Source organism: Schistocerca cancellata, unplaced genomic scaffold (genome assembly GCF_023864275.1).
Source record: "Schistocerca cancellata isolate TAMUIC-IGC-003103 unplaced genomic scaffold, iqSchCanc2.1 HiC_scaffold_1150, whole genome shotgun sequence".
In the NCBI taxonomy this organism is placed as follows: domain Eukaryota; kingdom Metazoa; phylum Arthropoda; class Insecta; order Orthoptera; family Acrididae; genus Schistocerca; species Schistocerca cancellata.
The window spans coordinates 353,225-377,851 of NW_026047149.1; the positions used below are offsets into that span (position 1 = coordinate 353,225).

Here is a 24,627-nt window from a genome sequence, read left to right on the forward strand (position 1 = left end):
TTTGTGCTGCATTTCTCAGCGTGGGCTGCCTTTGCAGTGTGTGCTGCCTAGTATTGTGCGCCGCCTTTGTAGCATGTGCTGCCTTCGTAGTGTGTGCTGCCATTGCAGCATGTGCTGCTGTTGCAGCATTTGCACCCTTTGCATGGTGTGCAGCCTTTGTGGCCTATCCAGCCTTTTTGGCATATGCAGCCATTGCAGCATGTGCTGCCTTTGCAGCTTGTGCTGCCATTCCATTGTGTGCTTGTTTTATAGTGCATATTGCCTTTATAGTGCATGCTGCCTTTCCAAGACAGCGAAGACAGTACGATTTCCAAAGGCAGTACACCGTGTGAAGATAGCACACCTTGTGTAGACAGCACGACTTGCAAAGATGGCACACCTTGTGAAGACAGCATGTCTTGCCAAGACAGCATGTCATGGCAACACAGCACGACTTGCATTGGCAGCACAACTGGTAAAGGCAGCATGACTTACAAAATCAGCTCACCTTATGAGGACAGCACACCTTGCAAATGCAGAACTCGTAGTGACAAAGCTCGCCTTGCGAAGACAAATAGCCTTACAAAGGCAGCACGGCTTGGAAAGACAGTGCGCCTTGTGATGGAGGAACGCTTAGCAAAAGCAGGACTCCGTGTCAAGGCAGCCAACCTCAAGAAGGCAGCATACCTTGCGAAGGCAGCACGCCTTGCGAAGGCAGCATGTCATATGAAGGCAGCACACCTTGCGAAGGCAGCACACCTTGCGAAGGCAGGACGCCTTTTAAAGACAGCATGCCTTGTGAAGGCATCATGCCTTGTAGGGCAGCATGCCATGTGAAGGCAGCACTGCTTGTGAAGGCAGCACATCTTGCAAAAACAGCACACCTTGCAAAGACAGCACGCCTTGCAAAGACAGCACACGTTTCAAAGATAGCATGCATTGCAGAGACAGCAGAATTTAAAGAGATGGCACGACTTGCAAAGACAGAACAACTTGCAAAGACAGCAAACCATGCAAATACAGCATGCCTTGCAAAGAATTCACAGCTTGCAAAGAATTCACACCTTGCAAAGATGGCACACATTTGAAAGATGGCACACCTTGCCAAGATGGAACACAATTCCCAGACAAAACACCTTGCATAGCCAGAACAGCATGCCTTGACAAGGCAGGACACCTTGACAAGACAGCATGCCTTGAGAAGACAGCACGCATTGCCAAAACAGCATACCTTGCCAAGAAAGCATGCCTTGCCAAGACAGCATGCATTGCCAAGACAGCACACCTTGCCAAGACAGCATGCCTTGACAAGACAGCACATGTTGCGAAGCATGACTTGCAATGATGGCACACCTTGTGAAGACAGCTCACTTTGCGAAGACAGAACACCTTACGAAGAGAGCATGCCTTGCCAAGACAGCACGCCTTGCCAAGACAGCATGCCTTGCCAAGACAGCACACCTTGCGAAGCATGACTTGCAATGATGGCACACCTTGTGAAGACAGTTCATCTTGCGAAGACAGCACACCTTATGAAGAGAGCACGCCTTGCCAAGACAGCACGCCTTGCTAAGACAGCATGCCTTGCCAAGACAGCACACCTTGCTAAGAAAGCATGCCTTGGTAAGAGATCATGGCTTGCTAAAACAGCACGGCTTTCTAAGACAGCAAACCTTGAGAAAACAGCACACCTTGTGAAAACAGTATGCCTTGCCAAGACAGCATGCCTTGCCAAGACAGCACAACTTGCTAAAGCAGCATGCCTTGTGAAAACAGGATGGCTAGCGAAGACAGCACGCCCTCAAAAGATGCCATGGCATGCGAAAGCAGCATGCCTTGTGAAGACAGCACACCTTGTGTAGACAGCACTCCTTTTGCAGACAGCCATCCTTAAGTAGACAGCTCGCCTTGTGTAGGCAGCATGTCTTATGTAGACAGCACACCTTGTGTAGACAGAACACATTGTGTAGACAGAATGTCTTCCAAAGACATATGTAGACAGTACGCCATGTGTAGACAGCATGTCATGTGTAGACTGAACGAAATCTGCAGACAGGATGCCATGTGTAGATAGCACGCCATCTGTAGAAAGCACACAATGAGTAGACAGCACGCCTTGATAAGACAGTATGCGTAGCGAAGATATTATGCATAGCCAAGACAGCACACCTTGCCCAGAGAGCACACATAGCCAAGAAAGCATGCCTTGCCAAGACAGCACGCCTTGCTGAGAAAGCATGCCTTGCTGAGACAGCAGGCCTTAATAAATCAGCACTCCTTGCAAAGACAGCACACCTTGCCAAGACAGCAAACCTTGCCAAGACAGAAAACCTTGCCAAGACAGCACACCTTGCCAAGACAGCACACCTTGCCAAGATGGCACACCTTGCCAAGACAGCACAACCTTGCCAAGACAGCACACCTTGCCAAGACTGCATACCTTGCCAAGAGAGCACACCTTGCCAACACAGCACTCCTTGCAAAGACTGCACCCCTTGCACAGACAGAAGGCTTGCAAAGACACCACGGCTTGTCAAGACAGTACGACTCGCGAAGACAGCATGCCTTGCCAAAACAGCATGGCTTGCAAAGACAGCATGCCATACCAAGACAGCACGCCTTGCAGAAACTGGATGGCTTGCAAAGACAGCATGTTTTGAAAAGATGGCATGGCATGTGAAGGCAGCATGCCTTGCGAAGACAGCACCTCTTGTTTAGACTGCACACCTTTTTCAGACAGCAATCATTGTGTAGATAGCTCGCCTTGTGTATATAGCATGCCTCGTGTAGGCAGGATGCCTTGTGTAGACAACTCGCCGAGTGTAGATAGATCACATTGTATAGAGAGCACATCTTCCATAAATGAAACGATCGTAAGGCATTGTTGGCTGGGAGGCCGCATTCGGGGAAGTTCGGCCGCCGTATTAAAAGTCCTTTTTAGTTGGCGCCACTTAGGCGACTATCGAGTCAATGATGATGAAATGATGATGAAAGAGACACAACACCGAGTCATCACGAGGCAGAGAAAATCCCTAACCCCACCGGGAATCGAACCCGGGACCTCATGCGCAGGAAGCGAGAACGCTACCACACGACCACGAGCTGTGGACACATCTTCCATAGACATGTACAGACAGTATGCCATGTGTATATAGTATGCCATGTGTAGACAGCATGTCATGTGTAGACTGCACGAAATCTGCAGACAGCACGACATGTTTAGATACCACGCCATGTGTAGAAAGAGCACCATGAGTAGACAGCATGAATTGCCAAGACAGCACGCTTCACCATGACAGCACCCCTTACCAAGACAGCACACCTTGCCAAGACAGCACACCTTGCCAAGACAGCACTCCTTGCAAAGACAGCACGCCTTGCCAAGGCAGCACACCTTGCGAAGACAGCACACCTTGCCAAGACAGCACGCCTTGACAAGACAGCATGCCTTGACAAGAATGTACACCTTGACAAGACAGCATGCATTGCCATGACAGCACGCCTCGCCAAAACTACACGCCTTGCGAAGACAGCACACCTTGCGAAGAACACACGCCTTGCCAAGACAGCACACTTTGCCAAGACAGCATTCCTTGTGAAGACAGCACTCCTTGTGAAGACAGGACGCCTTGCGAAGACACCACACCTTGCCAAGACAGCACGGCCTGATAAGGCAGCACGCTTTGCAAAGATAGCATGCTTTGCAGAGACAGCATGTGTGAAGGCAGCTGCCATTGCGAATACAACTCGCCTTGCGAAGACAGCACGCCTTGTGAAGACAGCACGCCTTGGAAAGTCAGCACACCTTGTGGAGACAGCATGCCTTCCCGAGACAGCATGCCTTGTGGATACAGCACGCCTTGCGAAGGCAGCGTGGCTTGGGAAGACAACACGGCTTGATAGGACAGTACTCCTTGCAAAAACAGGATGCCTTGCAAAGACAGTAGGCTTGCAAAGACACCACAGATAGCCAAGACAGTAAAACTTGCCAAAACAGCATGCCTTGCCAAGAGAGCACGCCTTGCAAAGACGGCACGCCTTGCGAAAACAGGACTATTTGCGAAGACAGCACGTCTTGAAATGATGGCATGGCATGCAAAGGCAGAATGCCTTGCGAAGACAGCACCTCTTTTGTAGACTGCACACCCTTTTGAGACAGCAATCACTGTGTAGGCAACTCGCCTTGGGTAGACAGCACGCCTGGTGTAGGCAGGATGCTTTGTGTAGACAGCGCGCCTTGTGTAGATAGAACACATTGTATAGACAGTATGCCATGTGTAGATAGTATGCCATGTGGAGGCAGCACATGTTGCCAAGACAACTCACCTTGCCAAGACAGCACAACTTTCCAAGACAGCCCACTTCGTGAAGACAGCACGCCCTGCCAAGACAGTGCAACTTACAAAGACAGCACACCTTGCCAAGACAGCACGACTTGCCAAGGCAGCATGCCTTCCCAAGACAGCACGCGTAGCTGAGGCAGCACACCTTGCCAATGCAGCATGTCTTGCCAGGACACCATGCATTGCCGAGACAGCACACCTAGCCAAGACAGCACAACTAGCCAAGACAGCACGCTTTACCAACACAGCATGCCTTCCCAATACAGCACGCCTAGCCAAGACAGCACGCCTTGCCAAGACAGCACGCCTTGCCGAGCACACCTTGCCAAGGAAGCACATCTTGCCAAGACAGCACACCTTGCCAAGACAGCACGCCTTGCCAAGACAGATCGCCTTGCCAAGACAGATCGCCTTGCCAAGGCAGGACGCCTTGCCAAGACAGCATGACTCGTAAAGCCAGGATGCATTCCCAAGAAAACGCCTTGCCAAGACAGCACGCCTTGTCAAGACCGCACGACTTGCCAAGACAGCACACCTTGCCAAGGCAACACGCATTTCCCAGACAGTAGGCACTGCCAGGAAAACACTCCTTGCCAAGACAGCACTCCTTGCAAAGACAGCACACCTTGCGAAGGCTGCACGCCTTGCAAAGACAGCATGCCTTGCGAAGACAGATGGCTAGAAATGACAGCACACCTTGCAAAGAAAGAAGGCTTGCAAAGACAGCATGCCTTGCGAAGGCAGACGGCTTGAAAAGACAGCACACCTTGCAAAGAAAGAAGGCTTGTGAAGACAGCACGCCTCGCCAAGGCAGCGCGCCTTGCCATGGCAACACCTTGCCAAGACAGAAGGATTGTCCAAGATGGCATGCCTTGCCAAGACGATGCGCCTCGCCTATACAGCATGTCTTGCCAAGACAGCATGACTTGCCAAGATGGCACACCTACCCAAAACAGCACATCATGTCAAGACAGCACACCTTGCAAAGGCAGCACACCTTGCAAAGGCAGCACACTATGCCAAGAGGGGACACCTACCCAAAACAGCACACCTTGTGAAGACAGCACACCTTGCAAAGGCAGCACGCTTTGCCACAACAGCACACCTTAACAAGACAGCACACCCTATCAATACAGCACGCCTTGTAAAGACAGCACACCTTGCGAAGACAGCACACCTGAAGACAGCATGCCTTGCGAAGGCAGCACGCCTTGCAAAGACAGCACGCCTTGCAAAGACAGCACACCTTGCAAAGACAGACAGCTTACTAAGACAGCAAACCTTGCAAAGAAAGAAGGCTTGTGAAGACAGCACACCTTGCAAAGAATGAAGGATTGCGAAGACAGCACTGCTTGTTAAGGCAGCACACCAAGCGAAGACAGCATGCCTTGCCAAGACAGCACACCTTGCGAAGACAGCATGCCTTGTGAAGACAGCATGCCTTGTGAAGACATCACGCCGTCTCAAGACAGGACGCCCTGTCAAGACAGCGAGCTCTGTCAAGACGGCACGCCTTGCCAAGATAGAACGACATACCTAGACAGCACGCCTTGCCAAGACAGCTTCCCTTGCCGAGACAGCAAGCCTTGCAAAGATGGCACGTGTTGCCAAGACAGCATGCCTTGCGTTGGCAGCACACCTTGCAAATACAGCATGCCTTATGAAGACAGCACACCTTACAATGACAGCACGCCTTGCAAAGACAGCATATCTTTCTAAGTCAGCGTGCCTTGAAAAGAGAGAAGGCAAGCGAAGACAGAATACCTTACCAAGGCACAACGCCTTGCTAAGACAGCATCCCTTGCCGAGACAGCACACCTTGCCATGACAGCACGCATTGCCAAGACAGAACGCATTACAATGACAGGACGCCTTGCCAAGACAGCACGCCCTGCGAAGACAGCATGCCTTGTGAAGACAGCACGCCTTGCAAAGAAAGCAACCATTCTCAAGACAGCAAGCATTGTCAAGATAGCACGCACTGTCGATACAGCACGCCTTGTAAAGACAGCACGCCTTGCCAAGACAGCACGCATTGTGAGCACAGCACATCTTTCCAAGACAGCACGCCTAGCGAACGCACCACGCCTTGCCAAGACAGCACGCCAAGACAGCACACCTTGCCAACACAGCATTCGTTGTAAAGGCAGCACAGCTTGCGAAGATAGCACGCCTGGTGAAGACAGCACGCCTTGCTAAGGAAGCATGGCTTGCTAAGACAGCACACCATGCCAAGACAGAACGCCCTGCCAAGGAAGCAGACATTGCCAAAACAGCACGCATTAAGAAAGCAGCACAGCTTGCAAAGACAGCTCACCTTGACAAGACAGCACACCTTCAAAAACCGCACGCCTTGCCAAGACAGCACGCTTTGCCGAAACAGCACGACTTGATAAGTGAGCACGCCTTGCAAAGACAACACACATTGCAAAGACAGCGAAGGCAGCACTCCTTGCAAAGACAGCACTCCCTGCGAAGGCAGCACTCCTTGCGAAGGCACCACCCCTTGCGAAGGCAGCACTCCAGGCGAAGGCATCACTCTGTGCGAAGGCAGCACTACGTGCGTAGGCACCACCCCTTGTGAAGGCAGCACTCCCTGCGAAGGCAGCACTCCTTGCGAAGGCAGCACTCTGTGCAAAGGCAGCACTCCATGCGAAGGCAGCACTCTGTGCGAAGACAGCACTCTGTGCAAAGGCAGCACTCCGTACGAAGGCTGCACTCCTTGTGAAGGCAGCAATCCTAGCAAAGGCAGCACTCCTAGCGAAGGCAGCACTCCTAGCGAAGGCAGCACTCCCTGCGAAGGCAGCACTCCTAGCGAAGGCAGCACTCCTTGCGAAGGCAGCACTCCTTGCAAAGGAAGCACTCTGTGCAAAGACAGCACTCTGTGCAAAGGCAGCACTCCTTGCGAAGGCAGCACTCTGTGCAAAGGCTGCACTCTGTGCGAAGGCAGCACTACCTGCGAAGGCAACACTCCTTGCCAAGATAGCACGCATTGTGAACACAGCACATCTTTCCAAGACAGCACGCCTAGCAAACGCACCACGCCTTGCCAAGACAGCAAGCCTTGCCAAGACAGCACACCTTGCCAAAACAGTATTCGTTGTAAAGGCAGCACAGCTTGCGAAGGTAGCACGCCTGGTGAAGACAGCACGCCTTGCTAAGAAAGCACGGCTGCTAAGACAGCATGCCTTGCCAAGACAGAACGCCCTGCCAAGGAAGCAGACCTTGTCAAAACAGCATGCATTGAGAAAGCAGCAAAGCTTGCAAAGAATGCTCACCTTGAAGAGACAGCACACCTTCAAAAACCGCATGCCTTGCCTAGACAGCACGCTTTGCCAAAACAGCACGACTTGATAAGTGAGAACGCCTTGCAAAAACAACACACATTGCAAAGACAGCGTAGGCAGCACTCCTTGCAAAGGCAGCACTCCTTGTGAAGGCAGCACTCCTTGCGAAGGAACCACCCATTGTGAAGGCAGCACTCAGTGCAAAGGCAGCATTCTGTGCAAAGGCAGCACCCCGTGCGTAGGCACCACCCCTTGCGAAGGTAGCACTCACTGCGAAGGCAGCACTCTTAGCGAAGGCAGCACTCCGTGCCAAGGCAGCACTCCTTGGGAAGGCAGCACTCCTTGCGAAGGCAGCACTCTTGTGAAGCAGCACTCCTTGCGAAGGCAGCACTCTGTGCAAAGGCAGCACTCCGTGCTAAGGCAGAACTCCTTGTGAAGGCAGCACTCCTTCGACGGCAGCACTCCTTGTGAAGGCAGCACTCCTTGCAAAGGCAGCACTCCTTGGGAAGGCAGCACTCTGTGTAAAGGCAGCACTACGTGCGAAGGCTGCACTCCGTGCGAAGGCAGCACTCTGTGCAAAATTAGCACTCTGTGCGAAGGCAGCACTACGTTTGTAGGCACCACTCATTGCGAAGGCAGCACTCCCTGGAAAGGCAGCACCCCCTGCGAAGGTAGCCTTCCTTGCGAAGGCAGCACTCCTTGGGAAGGCAGCACTCCTTGCGAAGGAAGCACTGCTTGCAAAGGCAGCACTCCGAGCGTAGGCACCATCCCTTGCGAAGGCAGCTCTCCCTGCGAAGGCAGCACTCCTAGCGAACGCAGCACTCCTTGAGAAGGCTGCACTCCTTATGAAGGCAGCACTCCTTGCAAAGGGAGCACTCCTTGGAAGGCAGAACTCCTTGCAAAGGCAGTACTCCTTGCGAAGGCAGCACTCCTTGCGAAGACAGCACTCCTTGCAAAGGCAGCAATCCTTGTGAAGGGAGCACACTTTGCTAATATAGCACTCCTTGCGAAGGCAGCACTCCTAGAGAAGGCAGCACTCCTTGCGAAGTCAGCACTCCCTGCGCAGACAGCACAAATTGCGAAGGCAGCACTCCTAGCGAAGGCAGTACTCCTAGCGAAGGTAGCACTCCTTGCGAAGGCAGCACTCCTTGCGAAGGCAGCACTCCTTGAGAAGGCAGCACTCCCTGCGAAGGCAGCACTCGGTGCGAAGGCAGCACTCCTTACGAAAGCACCACTCCTTGCGAAGGCAGCACTCTGTGCGAAGGCAGCTCTCTGTGCGAAGGCAGCACTACTTGCGAAGCCAGCACTCTATGCAAAGGCAGCACTCCGTGCGAAGGCAGCACTCCTTGCAAAGGCAGCACTCCTTGCAAAGGCAGCACTATGTGCAAAGACTGCACTCCGTGCGTAGGCACCACCACTTGCGAAGGCAGCACTCCTTGCGAAGGCAGCACTCCCTGCGAGAGCAGCACTCTGTGTGAAGGCAGCACTCCGTGTGAAGGCAGCACTCCTTGCGAAGCCACCACTCCTTGCGAAGGCAGCACTCTGTGCAAAGGCAGCACTCCTTACGAAGGCAGCACTCTTTGCAAAGGCAGCACTCCGTGCGTAGGCATCACCACTTGGGAAGGCAGCACACCTTGCGGAGGCAGCACACCCTGTGAAGGCAGCACTCTTTGCGATGGCCGCACTCCATGCGAAGTCAGCACTCCGTGCGAAGGCATCACTCCCTGCGAAAGGAGCACTCGGTGCGGAGGCAGCAATCCTAGCGAAAGCAGCACTCCTTGCGAAGGCAGCACTTCTTGCAAAGGCAGCACTATGTGCAAAGGCTGCACTCCGTGCGTAGGCACCACCACTTGCGAAGGCAGCACTCTTTGCGATGGCTGCCCTCCATGCGAAGTCAGCACTCTGTGCGAAGGCATCACTCCCTGCGAAAGCAGCACTCGGTGCGGAGGCAGCACTCCTTGCAAAGGGAGCACTCCTTGGAAGGCAGCACTCCTTGCAAAGGCAGTACTCCCTGCGAAAGCAGCACTACTTGCGAAGGCAATACCCCTTGTGAAGGCAGAACTCCCTGCGAAGGCAACCCTCCTTGCGAAGGCAGCCCTCCTTGTGAAGGCAGCACTCCTAGCGAAGGCAGCACTCCTTGCTAAGGCAGCACTCCTTACGAAGGGAGCACTCCTTGCAAGGCAGCACTCCTTGCAAAGGCAGTACTCCCTGCGAAGGCAGCACTACTTGCGAAGGCACCACCCCTTGTGAAGGCAGCAGTCCCTGCGAAGGCAGCCCTCCTTGCGAAGGCAGCACTCCTTGCGAAGGCATCACTCCTTGCACAGGGAGCACTCCTTGCAAAGGCAGCACTCTGTGCAAAGGCAGCACTCCCTGCGAAGGCAGCACTATGTGCGAAGGCAGCACTCATAGCGAAGGCAGCACTCTGTCCAAAGACACCACCTCTTGCGAATGCAGCACTCCCTGCAAAGACAGCACTCCTAACGAAGGCAGCACTCCTAGCGAAGGCAGCACTCTTTGCGCAGGCAGCACTCCTTGCGAAGGCAGCACTCCTTGCGAAGGCAGCACTCCTTGCGAAGGCAGCACTCCTTGCGAAGGCAGCACTCCTTGTGAAGGCAGCACTCTTTGCGAAGACAGCAATCCTTGCAAAGGCAGCAATCCTTGCGAAGGCAGCACACTTTCTAAATATAGCACTCCTTGCGAAGGCAGCACTCCTAGAGAAGGCAGCAGTCCTTGCGAAGTCAGCACTCCCTGCGCAGACAGCACAACTTGCGAAGGCAGCACTCCTAGCGAAGGCAGCACTCCTAGCGAAGGTAGCACTCCTTGCGAAGGCAGCACTCCTTGAGAAGGCAGCACTCCTTGCGAAGGCAGCACTCCCTGCGAAGGCAGCACTCGGTGCGAAGGCAGCACTCCTTACGAAAGCACCACTCCTTGCGAAGGCAGCACTCTGTGCGAAGGCAGTACTCTGAGCAAAGGCAGCACTACTTGCGAAGGCAGCACTCTGTGCAAAGGCAGCACTCCGTGCGAAAGCAGCACTCCTTGCGAAGGCAGCACTCCTTGCAAAGGCAGCACTATGTGCAAAGGCTGCACTCCGTGCGTAGGCACCACCACTTGCAAAGGGAGCACTCCTTGCGAAGGCAGCACTCCCTGCGAGGGCAGCACTCTGTGCGAAGGCAGCACTCCGTGCGAAGGCAGCACTCCTTGCGAAGCCACCACTCCTTGCGAAGGCAGCACTCTGAGCAAAGGCAGCACTCCTTGCGAAGGTAGCACTCTTTGCAAAGGCAGCACTCCGTGCGTAGGCACCACCCCTTGGGAAGGCAGCACACCTTGCGGAGGCAGCACGCCCTGTGAAGGCAGCACTCTTTGCGATGGCTGCACTCCATGCTAAGTCAGCACTCCGTGCGAAGGCATCACTCCCTGCGAAAGCAGCACTCGGTGCGGAGGCAGCACTCCAAGCGAAGGCAGCACTCCTTGCGAAGGCAGCACTCCTTGCGAAGGCAGCACTCCAAGCGAAGGCAGCACTCCTTGTGAAGGCACCACTCCTTGCGAATGCAGCACTTTGCGCAAAGGCAGCATTCCTAGCGAAGGCAGCACTCCTTGCAAAGGTAGCACTCCTAGCAAAGGCTGCACTCTGTGCGAAGGCTGCACTCCGTGCAAAGGCAGCACTCCGTGCAAAGGCAGCGCTCTGTGCGAAGGCAGCACTCCTACCGAAGGCAACACTCCTAGCGAAGGCAGTTCTCCTAGCGAAGGCAGCACTTTTAGCGAAGGCAGCACTCCTTGCGAAGGCAGCACTCCTTGCGACGGCAGCAGTCCTTGCGAAGGCAGCACTCCTTGCGAAGACAGCACTCCTTGCGAAGGCAGCACTCTGCACAAAGGCAGCACTCATTGCGAAGGCAGCCACTCCTAGCAAAGGCAGCACTCCTAGCGAAGGCAGCACTCCTAGCGAAGGCAGCACTCCTTGCGAAGGCAGAACTCCTAGCAAAGGCAGCACTCATTGCGAAGGCAGCACTCCTTGCGAAGGCAGCAATCCTTGCGAAGGCAGAACTCTGTGAAAAGGCAGCACTCTTCGTAGGCACCACTCCTTGCGAAGGCAGCACTCTTTGCGAAGGCAGCACTCCTTGCGAAGGCAGCACTCCTAGCGAAGGCAGTTCCCCTTGCGAAGGCAGCACTCCTTGCGAAGGCAGCACTCCTTGCGAAGGCAGCACTCCTTGCGACCGCAGCACTCCTTGCGAAGGAAGCACTCCTTGCGAAGGCAACACTCCTTGCGAAGGCAGCACTCCTTGCGAAGGCAGCACTCCCTGTGAAGGCAGCACTCACTGCGAAGGCAGCACTCCTTGCGAAGGCAGCACTCTTGTGAAGGCAGCACTCCTTGCGAAGGCAGCACTCCTTGCGAAGGCAGCACTCCCCGGAAAGGCAGCACCCCCTGCGAAGGTAGCCTTCGTTGCGAACGCAGCCCTCCTTGCGAAGGCAGTACTCCTTTCGAAGGAAGCACTCCTTGCAAAGGCAGCACTCCGAGCGTAGGCACCATCCCTTGCGAAGGCAGCTCTCCCTGCGAAGGCAGCACTCCTAGCGAACGCAGCACTCCTTGCGAAGGCTGCACTCCTTACGAAGGCAGCACGCCCTGTGATGGCAGCACTCTTTGCGATGGCTGCACTCCATGCTAAGTCAGCACTCCGTGCGAAGGCATCACTCCCTGCGAAAGCAGCACTCAGTGCGGAAGCAGCACTCCTAGCGAAGGCAGCACTCGTTGCGAAGGCAGCACTCCTTGCGAAGGCAGCACTCCAAGCGAAGGCAGCACTCCTTGCGAAGGCTCCACTCCTTGCGAGTGCAGCACTTTGCGCAAAGGCAGCATTCCTAGCGAAGGCAGCACTCCTTGCAAAGGTAGCACTCCTAGCAAAGGCTGCACTCTGTGCGAAGGCTGCACTCCGTGCAAAGGCAGCACTCCGTGCAAAGGCAGCGCTCTGTGCGCAGGCTGCACTCCTACCGAAGGCAACACTCCTAGCGAAGGCAGTACTCCTAGCGAAGGCAGCACTTTTAGCGAAGGCAGCACTCCTTGCGAAGGCAGCACTCCTTGCGACGGCAGCACTCCTTGCGAAGGCAGCACTCCTTGCGAAGACAGCACTCCTTGCGAAGGCAGCACTCTGCACAAAGGCAGCACTCCTTGCGAAGGCAGGCACTCCTAGCAAAGGCAGCACTCCTAGCGAAGGGAGCACTCCTAGTGAAGGCAGCACTCCTTGCGAAGGCAGCACTCCTAGCAAAGGCAGCACTCCTTGCAAAGGCAGCACTCCTAGCGAAGGCAGCACTCCTTGCGAAGGCAGCAATCATTGCGAAGGCAGAACTCTGTGAAAAGGCAGCACTCTTCGTAGGCACCACTCCTTGCGAAAGCAGCACTCTTTGCGAAGGCAGCACTCCTTGCGAAGGCAGCACTCCTAGCGAAGGCAGTTCCCCTTGCGAAGGCAGCACTCCTTGCGAAGGCAGCACTCCTTGCGAAGGCAGCACTCCTTGCGACCGCAGCACTCCTTGCGAAGGAAGCACTCCTTGCGAAGGCAACACTCCTTGCGAAGGCAGCACTCCTTGCGAAGGCAGCACTCCCTATGAAGGCAGCACTCACTGCGAAGGCAGCACTCCTTGCGAAGGCAGCACTCTTGTGAAGGCAGCTATCCTTGCGAAGGCAACACTCCTTGCGAAGCAGCACTCCTTGTGAAGTCAGCACTCCTTCGGCGGCAGCATTCCTTGCGAAGGTAGCACTCCTTGCAAAGGCAGCACTCCTTGCGAAGGCAGCACTCCGTGCAAAGGCAGCGCTCTGTGCGAAGGCTGCACTCCTACCGAAGGCAACACTCCTAGCAAAGGCAGTTCTCCTAGCGAAGGCAGCACTTTTAGCGAAGGCAGCACTCCTTGCGAAGGCAGCACTCCTTGCGACGGCAGCACTCCTTGCGAAGGCAGCACTCTTTGCGAAGACAGCACTCCTTGCGAAGGCAGCACTCTGCACAAAGGCAGCACTCCTTGCGAAGGCAGGCACTCCTAGCAAAGGCAGCACTCCTAGCGAAGGGAGCACTCCTAGTGAAGGCAGCACTCCTTGCGAAGGCAGCACTCCTAGCAAAGGCAGCACTCCTTGCAAAGGCAGCACTCCTAGCGAAGGCAGCACTCCTTGCGAAGGCAGCAATCATTGCGAAGGCAGAACTCTGTGAAAAGGCAGCACACTTCGTAGGCACCACTCCTTGCGAAAGCAGCACTCTTTGCGAAGGCAGCACTCCTTGCGAAGGCAGCACTCCTAGCGAAGGCAGTTCCCCTTGCGAAGGCAGCACTCCTTGCGAAGGCAGCACTCCTTGCGAAGGCAGCACTCCTTGCGACCGCAGCACTCCTTGCGAAGGAAGCACTCCTTGCGAAGGCAACACTCCTTGCGAAGGCAGCACTCCTTGCGAAGGCAGCACTCCCTATGAAGGCAGCACTCACTGCGAAGGCAGCACTCCTTGCGAAGGCAGCACTCCTTGCGAAGGCAGCACTCCAAGCGAAGGCAGCACTCCTTGCGAAGGCACCACTCCTTGCGAATGCAGCACTTTGCGCAAAGGCAGCATTCCTAGCGAAGGCAGCACTCCTTGCAAAGGTAGCACTCCGAGCAAAGGCTGCACTCTGTGCGAAGGCTGCACTCCGTGCAAAGGCAGCACTCCGTGCAAAGGCAGCGCTCTGTGCGAAGGCTGCACTCCTACCGAAGGCAACACTCCTAGCGAAGGCAGTTCTCCTAGCGAAGGCAGCACTTTTAGCGAAGGCAGCACTCCTTGCGAAGGCAGCACTCCTTGCGACGGCAGCACTCCTTGCGAAGGCAGCACTCCTTGCGAAGACAGCACTCCTTGCGAAGGCAGCACTCTGCACAAAGGCAGCACTCCTTGCGAAGGCAGGCACTCCTAGCAAAGGCAGCACTCCTAGCGAAGGGAGCACTCCTAGTGAAGGCAGCACTCCTTGCGAAGGCAGCACTCCTAGCAAAGGCAGCACTCCTTGCAAAGGCAGCACTCCTAGCGAAGGCAGCACTCCTTGCGAAGGCAGCAACAATTGCGAAGGCAGAACTCTGTGAAAAGGCAGCACTCTTCGTAGGCACCACTCCTTGCGAAAGCAGCACTCTTTGCGAAGGCAGCACTCCTTGCGAAGGCAGCACTCCTAGCGAAGGCAGTTCCCCTTGCGAAGGCAGCACTCCTTGCGAAGGCAGCACTCCTTGCGAAGGCAGCACTCCATGCGACCGCAGCACTCCTTGCAAAGGAAGCACTCCTTGCGAAGGCAACACTCCTTGTGAAGGCAGCACTCCTTGCGAAGGCAGCACTCCCTATGAAGGCAGCACTCACTGCGAAGGCAGCACTCCTTGCGAAGGCAGCACTCTTGTGAAGGCAGCTCTCCTTGCGAAGGCAACACTCCTTGCGAAGGCAGCACTCCTTGTGAAGTCAGCACTCCTTCGACGGCAGCATTCCTTGCGAAGGCAGCACTCCTTGCAAAGGCAGCACTCCTTGCGAAGGCAGCACTCTGTGTAAAGGCAGCACTACGTGCGAAGGCTGCACTCTGTGCAAAATTAGCACTCTGTGCGAAGGCAGCACTACGTTTGTAGGCACCACTCCTTGCGAAGGCAGCACTCCTTGCGAAGGCAGCACTCCTTGCGAAGGCAGCACTCCTTGCGAAGGCAGCACTCCTTGCGAAGGCAACACTCCTTGCGAAGGCAGCACTCCTTGCGAAGGCAGCACTCCAAGCGAAGGCAGCACTCCTTGCGAAGGCAGCACTCCAAGCGAAGGCAGCACTCCTTGTGAAGGCACCACTCCTTGCGAAGGCAGCACTCCTAGCAAAGGCAGCACTCCTTGCAAAGGCAGCACTCCTAGCGAAGGCATCACTCCTTGCGAAGGCAGCAATCCTTGAGAAGGCAGCACTCCTTGCGAAGGCAGAACTCTGCGAAGGCAGCACTCCTTGCGAAGGCAGCACTCTGCAAAAAGGCAGCACTCCTTGCGAAGGCAGGCACTCCTAGCAAAGGCAGCACTCCTAGCGAAGGCAGCACTCCTAGCCAAGGCAGCACTCCTTGCGAAGGGAGCACTCCTAGCAAAGGCAGCACTCCTTGCAAAGGATGCACTTCTAGCGAAGGCAGCACTTCTTGCGAAGGCAGCAATCCTTGCGAAGGCAGAACTCTGTGAAAAGGCAGCACTCTTCGTAGGCAGCACTCCTTGCGAAGGCAGCACTCCTTGCGAAGGCAGCACGCCCTGTGAAGGCAGCACTCCTTGCGAAGGCAGCACTATTCGCGAAGGCAGCACTCCTTGCGAAGGCAGCACTCCCTGCGAAGGCAGCACTCCTTGCGAAGGCAGCACTCCTAGCGAAGACAGCGCTCCTTGCGAAGGCAGCACTCTGTGCAAAGGCAGCACTCCGTGCGAAGGCACCATTCCTTGAGAAGGCAGCACTCCGCGCAAAGGCAGCACTCCTTGCGAAGGCAGCACTCCTTCCAAAGGCAGCACTCTTAGCGAAGGCAGCATTCCTAGCGAAGGCAGCACTCTTTGCGAAGGCAGCACTCCCTGCGAACGCAGCACTCTGTGCGGAGGCTACACTCCGTGCGAAGGGAGAACTCCGTGCGAAGGCATCACTCCCTGCGAAGGCAGCAATCGGTGCGGAGAAAGCACTCCTTGCGAAGGTAGCACTCCTTACGAAGGCAGCACTCCTTGCGAAGGCAGCACTCCAAGCGAAGGCAGCACTCCTTGCGAAGGCAGCACTCCTTGTGAAGGCAGCACTCTGTGCGAATGCAGCACTCCTTGCGAAGTCACCACCCCTTGCGAAGGCACCACTCCTTGCGAATGCAGCACTCTGCGCAAAGGCAGCATTCCTAGCGAAGGCAGCACTCCTTGCGAAGATAGCACACCTAGCAAAGGCAGCACTCTGTGCGAAGGCTGCACTCCGTGCGAAGGCAGCAATCCGTGCGAAGGCAGCACTACATGTGTAGGCACCACCCTTTGCGAAGGCAGCACTCCCTGCAAAGGCAGCACTCCTAGCGAAGGTAGCACTCCTTCCGAAGATAGCACTCCTTGCAAAGGCAGCACTATGTGCAAAGGCTGCACTACGTGCGTAGGCACCACCACTTGCGAAGGCAGCACTCTTTTCGATGGCTGCACTCCATGCGAAGTCAGCACCCTGTGCAAAGGCATCACTCCATGCGAAAGCAGCACTCGGTGCGTAGGCAGCACGCCTTGCATAGGGAGCACTCCTTGGAAGGCAGCACTCCTTGCAAAGGCAGTACTCCCTGCGAAACCAGCACTAATTGCGAAGGCAATACCCCTTGTGAAGGCAGAACTCCCTGCGAAGGCAGCACTCCTTGCTAAGGCAGCTTCTCCTTGCGAAGGGAGCACTCCTCCGAAGGCAGCACTCCTTGCAAAGGCAGTACTCCCTGCGAAGGCAGCACTACTTGCGAAGGCACTACCCCTTGTGAAGGCAGCAGTCCCTGCGAAGGCAGCCCTCCTTGCGAAGGCAGCACTCCTTGCGAAGGCAGCACTCCTTGCGACCGCAGCACTCCTTGCGAAGGAAGCACTCCTTGCGAAGGCAACATTACTTGCGAAGGCAGCACTCCTTGCGAAGGCAGCACACCTTGCGAAGGCAGCACTCTTGTGAAGGCAGCACTCCTTGCGAAGGCAGCACTCTGTGCAAAGGCAGCACTCCGTGCTAAGGCAGCACTCCTTGTGAAGGCAGCACTCCTTCGACGGCAGCACTCCTTGCGAGGGCAGCACTCCTTGCAAAGGCAGCACTCTTTGCGAAGGAGCACTCTGTGTAAAGGCAGCACTATGTGCGAAGGCTGCACTCTGAGCAAAATTAGCACTCTGTGCGAAGGCAGCACTACGTTTGTAGGCACCACTTCTTGCGAAGGCAGCACTCGCTGGAAAGGCAGCACCCCCTGCGAAGGTAGCTTTCCTTGCGAACGCAGCACTCCTTGCGAAGGCAGTACTCCTTGCGAAGGAAACACTCCTTGCAAAGGCAGCACTCCGAGCTTAGGCACCATCCCTTGCGAAGGCAGCTCTCCCTGCGAAGGCAGCACTCCTAGCGAACGCAGCACTCCTTGCGAAGGCTGCACTCCTTACGAAGGCAGCACTCCTTGCAAAGGGAGCACTCCTTGGAAGGCAGCACTCCTTGCAAAGGAGTGTTGCCTTCGCAAGGAGTGCTTCCTTCGCAAGGAGTGCTGCGGTCGCAAAGAGTGCTGCCTTCGCAAGGAGTGCTGCCTTCGCTGGGAGTGCTGCCTTCGCAAGGGGAACTGCCCTCGCTAGGAGTGCTGCCTTCGCAAGGAGTGCTGCCTTCGCAAAGAAAGCAGCACTACTTGCAAAAGCAATACCCCTTGTGAAGGCAGAACTCCCTGCGAAGGCAGCCCTCCTTGCGAAGGCAGCCCTCCTTGTGAAGGCAGCACTCCTAGCGAAGGCAGCACTCCTTGCTAAGGCAGCACTTCTTGCGAAGGGGGCACTCCTTCCAAGGCAGTACTCCTTCCAAAGGCAGTACTCCCTGCGAAGGCAGCACTACTTGCAAAGGCACCACCCCTTGTGAAGGCAGCAGTCCCTGCGAAGGCAGCCCTCCTTGCGAAGGCAGCACTCCTTGCGAAGGCAGCACTCCTTGCAAAGGGAGCACTCTTTGCAATGGCAGCACTCCGTGCGAAGGCAGCACTCCTTGCCAAGGCAGCACTCTGTGCGAAGGCAGCACTCCCTGCGAAGGCAGCACTCGGTGCGAAGGCAGCACTCCTTACGAAAGCATCACTCCTTGCGAAGGCAGCACTCTGTGCGAAGGCAGCACTCCGTGCGAAGGCAGCACTCCTTGCGAAGCCACCACTCCTTGCGAAGTCAGCACTCTGTGCAAAGGCAGCACTCCTTGCGAAGGCAGCACTCTTTGCAAAGGCAGCACTCCGTGCGTAGGCACCACCCCTTGGGAAGGCAGCATTCCTTGCGAAGGCAGCACACCCTGCGAAGGCAGCACTCCTTGCGATGGCTGCACTCCATGCAAAGTCAGCACTCCGTGCGAAGGCATCACTCCGTGCGAAAGCAGCACTTGGTGTGGAGGCAGCACTCCTAGCGAAGGCACCATTCCTTGCGAAGGCAGCACTCCTTGCGAAGGTAACACTCCAAGCGAAGGCAGCACTCCCTGCGAAGGCACCACTCCTTGCGAATGCAGCACTCTGCGCAAAGGCAGTATTCCTAGCGAAGGCAGCACTCCTTGCGAAGGTAGCACTCCCAGCAAAGGCTGCACTCTGTGCGATGGCTGCACTCCGTGCGAAGGCAGCACTCCATGCACAGGCAGCACTCTGTGCGAAGGCAGCACACCTACAGAAGGCAGCACTCCTAGCTAAGGCAGATCTCGTAGCGAAGGCAGCACTCCTAGCGAAGGCAGCACTCCTTGCGAAGGCAGCACTCCTTGCGACGGCAGCACTCCTTGCGAAGGCAGCACTCCTTGCGAAGGCAACACTCCTTGCGAAGGCAGCACTCCTTGCGAAGGCAGCACTCCTTGTGAAGGCAGCACTCCCTGTGAAGGCAGCACTCCTTCCGAAGGCAGCACTTCTTGCGAAGGCAGCACTCCTTGCGAAGGCAGCACTCCTTGCGAAGACAGCACTCCTTGCGAAGGCAGCACTCTGTGCAAAGGCAGCACTCCGTGCGAACGCACCACTCCTTGAGAAGGCGGCACTCTGCAAAAAGGCAGCACTCCTTGCGAAGGCAGGCACTCCTAGCAAAGGCAGCACTCCTAGCGAAGGCAGCACTTCTAGCGAAGGCTGCACTCCTTGCGAAGGCAGCACTGCTAGCAAAGGCAGCACTCCTTGCAAAGGCAGCACTCCTTGCGAATGCAGCACTCTGCCCAAAGGCAGTATTCCTAGCGAAGGCAGCACTCCTTGCGAAGGTTGCACTGCTAGCAAAGGCTGCACTCTGTGCGATGGCTGCACTCCGTGCGAAGGCAGCACTCCTTGCGAAGGCAGCACTCCTAGCAAAGGCAGCACTCCTAGCAAAGGCAGCACTCCTAGCGAAGGCAGCACTCCTTGCGAAGGCAGCAATCCTTGCGAAGGCAGAACTCTGTGAAAAGGCAGCACTCTTCGTACGCACCACTCCTTGCGAAGGCAGCACTCTTTGCGAAGGCAGCACTCCTTGCGAAGGCAGCACTCCTAGCGAAGGCAGTTCCCCTTGCGAAGGCAGCACTAATAGCGAAGGCAGCACTCCTTGCGAAGGCAGCACTCCTTGCAAAGGCAGCACTCCTTGCGACCACAGCACTCCTTGCGAAGGAAGCACTCCTTGCGAAGGCAACACTCCTTGCGAAGGCAACACTCCTTGTGAAGGCAGCACTCCTTGCGAAGGCAGCACTCCCTGTGATGGCAGCACTCACTGCGAAGGCAGCACTCCTAGCGAAGGCAGCACTCCGTACCAAGGGAGCACTCCTTGGGAAGGCAGCACTCCTTGCGAAGGCAGCACTCTTGTGAAGGCAGCACTCCTTGCGAAGGCAGCACTCTGTTCAAAGGCAGCACTCCGTGCTAAGGCAGCACTCCTTGTGAAGGCAGCACTCCTTCGACGGCAGCACTCCTTGCGAAGGCAGCACTCCTTGCAAAGGCAGCACTCCTTGCGAAGGGAGCACTCTGTGTAAAGGCAGCACTACATGCGAAGGCCGCACTCTGGTCAAAATTAGCACTCTGTGCGAAGGCAGCACTACGTTTGTAGGCACCACACCTTGCGAAGGCAGCACTCCTTGCGAAGGCAGCACTCCTTGCGAAGCCACCACTCCTTGCGAAGTCAGCACTCTGTGCAAAGGCAGCACTCCTTGCGAAGCCAGCACTCTTTGCAAAGGCAGCACTCCGTGCGTAGGCACCACCCCTTGGGAAGGCAGCACTCCTTGCGGAGGCAGCACACCCTGCGAAGCAGCACTCCTTGCGATGGCTGCACTCCATGCGAAGTCAGCACTCCGTGCGAAGGCATCACTCCTTGCGAAGGCAGCACTCCTTGCGAAGGCAGCACTCCAAGCGAAGGCAGCACTCCTTGCGAAGGCACCACTCCTTGCAAATGCAGCACTCTGCGCAAAGGCAGTATTCCTAGCGAAGGCAGCACTTCTTGCGAAGGCAGGCATTCCTAGCAAAGGCAGCACTCCTAGCGAAGGCAGCACTCCTAGCGAAAGCAGCACTCCATGCGAAGGCAGCAGTCCTTGCGAAGGTAGCACTCCTAGCAAAGGCTGCACTCTGTGCGAAGGCTGCACTCCGTGCGAAGGCAGCACTCCGTGCAAAGGCAGCACTCTGTGCGAAGACAGCACTCCTACCGAAGGCAGCACTCCTAGCGAAGGCAGTTCTCCTAGCGAAGGCAGCACTCCTAGCGAAGGCAGCACTCCTTGCGAAGGCAGCACTCCTTGCGACGGCAGCACTCCTTGCGAAGGCAGCAGTCCTTGCGAAGGCAACACTCCTTGCGAAGGCAGCACTCCTTGCGAAGGCAGCACTCCTTGTGAAGGCAGCACTCGATGTGAAGGCAGCACTCCTTGCGAAGGCAGCACTTCTTGCGAAGGAAGCACTCCTTGCGAAGGCAGCACTCCTTGCAAAGGCAGCACTCCGTGCAAAGGCAGCACTCCGTGCGAAGGCACCACTCCTTGAGAAGGCAGCACTCTGCAAAAAGGCAGCACTCCTTGCGAAGGCAGGCACTCCTAGCAAAGGCAGCACTCCTAGCGAAGGCAGCACTCCTAGCCAAGGGAGCACTCCTTGCGCAGGCAGCACTCCTAGCAAAGGCAGCACTCCTTGCAAAGGCAGCACTTCTAGCGAAGGCAGCACTTCTTGTGAAGGCAGCAATCCTTGCGAAGGCAGAACTCTGTGAAAAGGCAGCACTCTTCGTAGACACCACTCCTTGCGAAGGCAGCACTCTTTGCGAAGGTAGCACTCCTTGCGAAGGCAGCACTCCTAGCGAAGGCAGTTCTCCTAGCGAAGGCAGCACTCGTAGCGAAGGCAGCACTCCTTGCGAAAGCAGCACCCCTTGCGACCGCAGCACTCCTTGCGAAGGCAGCACTCCTTGCGAAGGCAGCACGCCCTGTGAAGGCAGCACTCCTTCCGAAGGCAGCACTATTTGCGAAGGCAGCACTCCTTGCGAAGGCAGCACTCCTTGCGAAGGCAGCACTCCTTGCGAAGGCAGCACTCCTAGTGAAGACAGCGCTCCTTGCGAAGGCAGCACTCTGTGCAAAGGCAGCACTCCGTGCGAAGGCACCATTCCTTGAGAAGGCAGCACTCTGCGCAAAGGCAGCACTCCTTGCGAAGGCAGCACTCCTTGCGAAGGCAGCACTCCTTGCGAAGGCAGCACTCCTTCCAAAGGCAGCACTCTTAGCGAAGGCAGCACTCCTTGCGAAGGCAGCACTCCCTGCGAACGCAGCACTCTGTGCGGAGGCTGCACTCCGTGCAAAGGGAGAACTCCGTGCGAAGGCATCACTCCCTGCGAAGGCAGCACTCGGTGCGGAGAAAGCACTCCTTGCGATGGTAGTACTCCTTACGAAGGCAGCACTCCTTGCGAAGGCAGCACTCCAAGCGAAGGCAGCACTCCTTGCGAAGATAGCACTCCTTGCAAAGGCAGCACTATGTGCAAAGGCTGCACTACGTGCGTAGGCACCACCACTTGCGAAGGCAGCACTCTTTTCGATGGCTGCACTCCATGCGAAGTCAGCACCCCGTGCGAAGGCATCACTCCATGCGAATGCAGCACTCGATGCGGAGGCAGCACTCCTTGCAAAGGGAGCACTCCTTGGAAGGCAGCACTCCTTGCAAAGGCAGTACTCCCTGCGAAACCAGCACTACTTGCGAAGGCAATACCCCTTGTGAAGGCATAACTCCCTGCGAAGGCAGCACTCCTTGCTAAGGCAGCACTCCTTGCGAAGGGAGCACTCCTTCCAAGGCAGCACTCCTTGCAAAGGCAGTATTCCCTGCGAAGGCAGCACTACTTGCGAATGCACTACCCCTTGTGAAGGCAGCAGTCCCTGCGAAGGCAGCCCTCCTTGCGAAGGCAGCACTCCTTGCGAAGGCAGCACTCCTTGCAAAGGCAGCACTACGTGTGAAGGCAGCACTCCTAGCGAAAGCAGCACTCTGTGCAAAGACACCACCCCTTGCGAATGCAGCACTCCCTGCAAAGGCAGCACTCCTAACGAAGGCAGCACTGCTAGCGAAGGCAGCACTCCTTGCGCAGGCAGCACTCCTTGCGGAGGCAGCACTACTTGCGAAGGCAGCACTCCTTGCGAACGCAGAACTCCTTGCGAAGACAGCACTCCTTGCAAAGGCAGCCATCCTTGCGAAGGCAGCAATCCTTGCGAAGGCAGCACTCTGTGCAGAAGCATCACTCCGTGCGTAGGCACCAATCCTTCCGAAGGGAGCACACTTTGCAAATGCAGCACTCCTTGCGAAGGCAGCACTCCTAGAGAAGGCAGCACTCCTTGCGAAGTCAGCACTCCCTGCGCAGGCAGCACTACTTGCAAAGGCAGCACTCCTAGCGAAGGCAGTATTCCTAGTGAAGGTAGCACTCCTTGCGAAGGCAGCACTCCTTGCGAAGGCAGCACTCGCTGCGAAGGCAGCACTCGGTGCGAAGGCAGCACTCCTTACGAAAGCACCACTCCTTGCAAAGGCAGCACTCTGTGCGAAGGCAGCACTCTGTGCAAAGGCAGCACTACTTGCGAAGGCATAACTCTGTGCAAAGGCAGCACTCCGTGCGAAGGCATCACTCGTTGCGAAGGCAGCACTCCTTGCAAAGGCAGCACTATGTGCAAAGGCAGCACTCCGTGCGTAGGCACCACCACTTGCGAAGGCAGCACTCCTTGCAAAGGCAGCACTCCCTGCAAGGGCAGCACTCTGTGCGAAGGCAGCACTCCGTGCGAAGGCAGCACTCCTTGGGAAGCCACCACTCCTTGCGAAGTCAGCACTCTGTGCAAAGGCAGCAATCCTTGCGATGGCTGCACTCCATGCGAAGTCAGCACTCCGTGCGAAGGCATCACTCCCTGCAAAGCAGCACTCGGTGTGGAGGCAGCACTCCTAGCGAAGGCAGCACTCCTTGCGAAGGCAACACTCCAAGTGAAGGCAGCTCTCCTTGCGAAGGCACCACTCCTTGCGAATGCAGCACTCTGTGCAAAGGCAGTATTCCTAGCGAAGGCAGCACTCCTTGCGAAGGTTGCACTCCTAGCAAAGGCTGCACTGTGTGCGATGGCTGCACTCCGTGCGAAGGCAGCACTGCTTGTGAAGGCAGTTTTCCTAGCAAAGGCCGCACTCCTTGCAAAGGCAGCACTCCTAGCGAAGGCAGCACTCCTAGCAAAGGCTGCACTCTGTGCGAAGGCTGCACTCCGTGCGAAGGCAGCACTCCGTGCGAAGGCAGCACTCTGTGCGAAGGCAGCACTCCCTGCAAAGCAACACTCCTTGCGAAGGCAGCACTCCTTGTGAAGGCAGCACTCCTTGTGAAGGCAGCACTCCCTGTGAAGGCAGCACTCCTTGTGAAGGCAGCACTTCTTGCGAAGGCAGCACTTCTTGCGAAGGCAGCACTCCTTGCGAAGACAGCACTCCTTGCGAAGGCAGCACTCTGTGCAAAGGCAGCACTCCGTGCGAAGGCACCACTCCTTGAGAAGGCAGCACTCTGCAAAAAGGCAGCACTCCTTGCGAAGGCACTCACTCCTAGCAAAGGCAGCACTCCTAGCGAAGGCAGCACTCCTAGCGAAGGCTGCACTCCTTGCGAAGGCAGCACTCCTAGCAAAGGCAGCACTCCTTGCAAAGGCAGCACTCCTTGCGAATGCAGCACTCTGCGCAAAGGCAGTATACCTAGCGAAGGCAGCACTCCTTGCGAAGGTTGCACTCCTAGCAAAGGCTGCACTCTGTGCGATGGCTGCACTCTGTGCGAAGGCAGCACTCCTTGTGAAGGCAGCTTTCCTAGTAAAGGCAGCACTCCTTGCAAAGGCAGCACTCCTAGCGAAGGCAGCACTCCTTGCGAAGGCAGCAATCCTTGCGAAGGCAGAACTCTGTGAAAAGGCAGCACTCTTCGTAGGCACCACTCCTTGCGAAGGCAGCACTCTTT

General features: G+C 56.2%; 2 protein-coding genes across 2 annotated transcripts; both read right to left on the reverse strand.

Annotated features, from left to right (window-relative positions):
• Nucleotides 1–6,604: 6,604 nt before the first annotated feature.
• On the reverse strand, nucleotides 6,605–7,315 carry LOC126159983 (uncharacterized). Its single transcript, XM_049916791.1, has one exon. The coding sequence runs from the start codon at nucleotides 7,313–7,315 to the stop codon at nucleotides 6,605–6,607; it is 711 nt and encodes a 236-aa protein (XP_049772748.1).
• A 709-nt stretch (nucleotides 7,316–8,024) lies between these two features.
• Nucleotides 8,025–11,492, reverse strand: LOC126159985 (uncharacterized). The gene is made up of 2 exons (XM_049916792.1): nucleotides 9,840–11,492; nucleotides 8,025–8,630 (listed from the first exon to the last, which is right to left on the reverse strand). Exons 1-2 carry the CDS (start codon nucleotides 11,490–11,492, stop codon nucleotides 8,025–8,027), a joined length of 2,259 nt encoding a protein of 752 aa, XP_049772749.1.
• Between the last annotated feature and the right edge of the window lie 13,135 nt (nucleotides 11,493–24,627).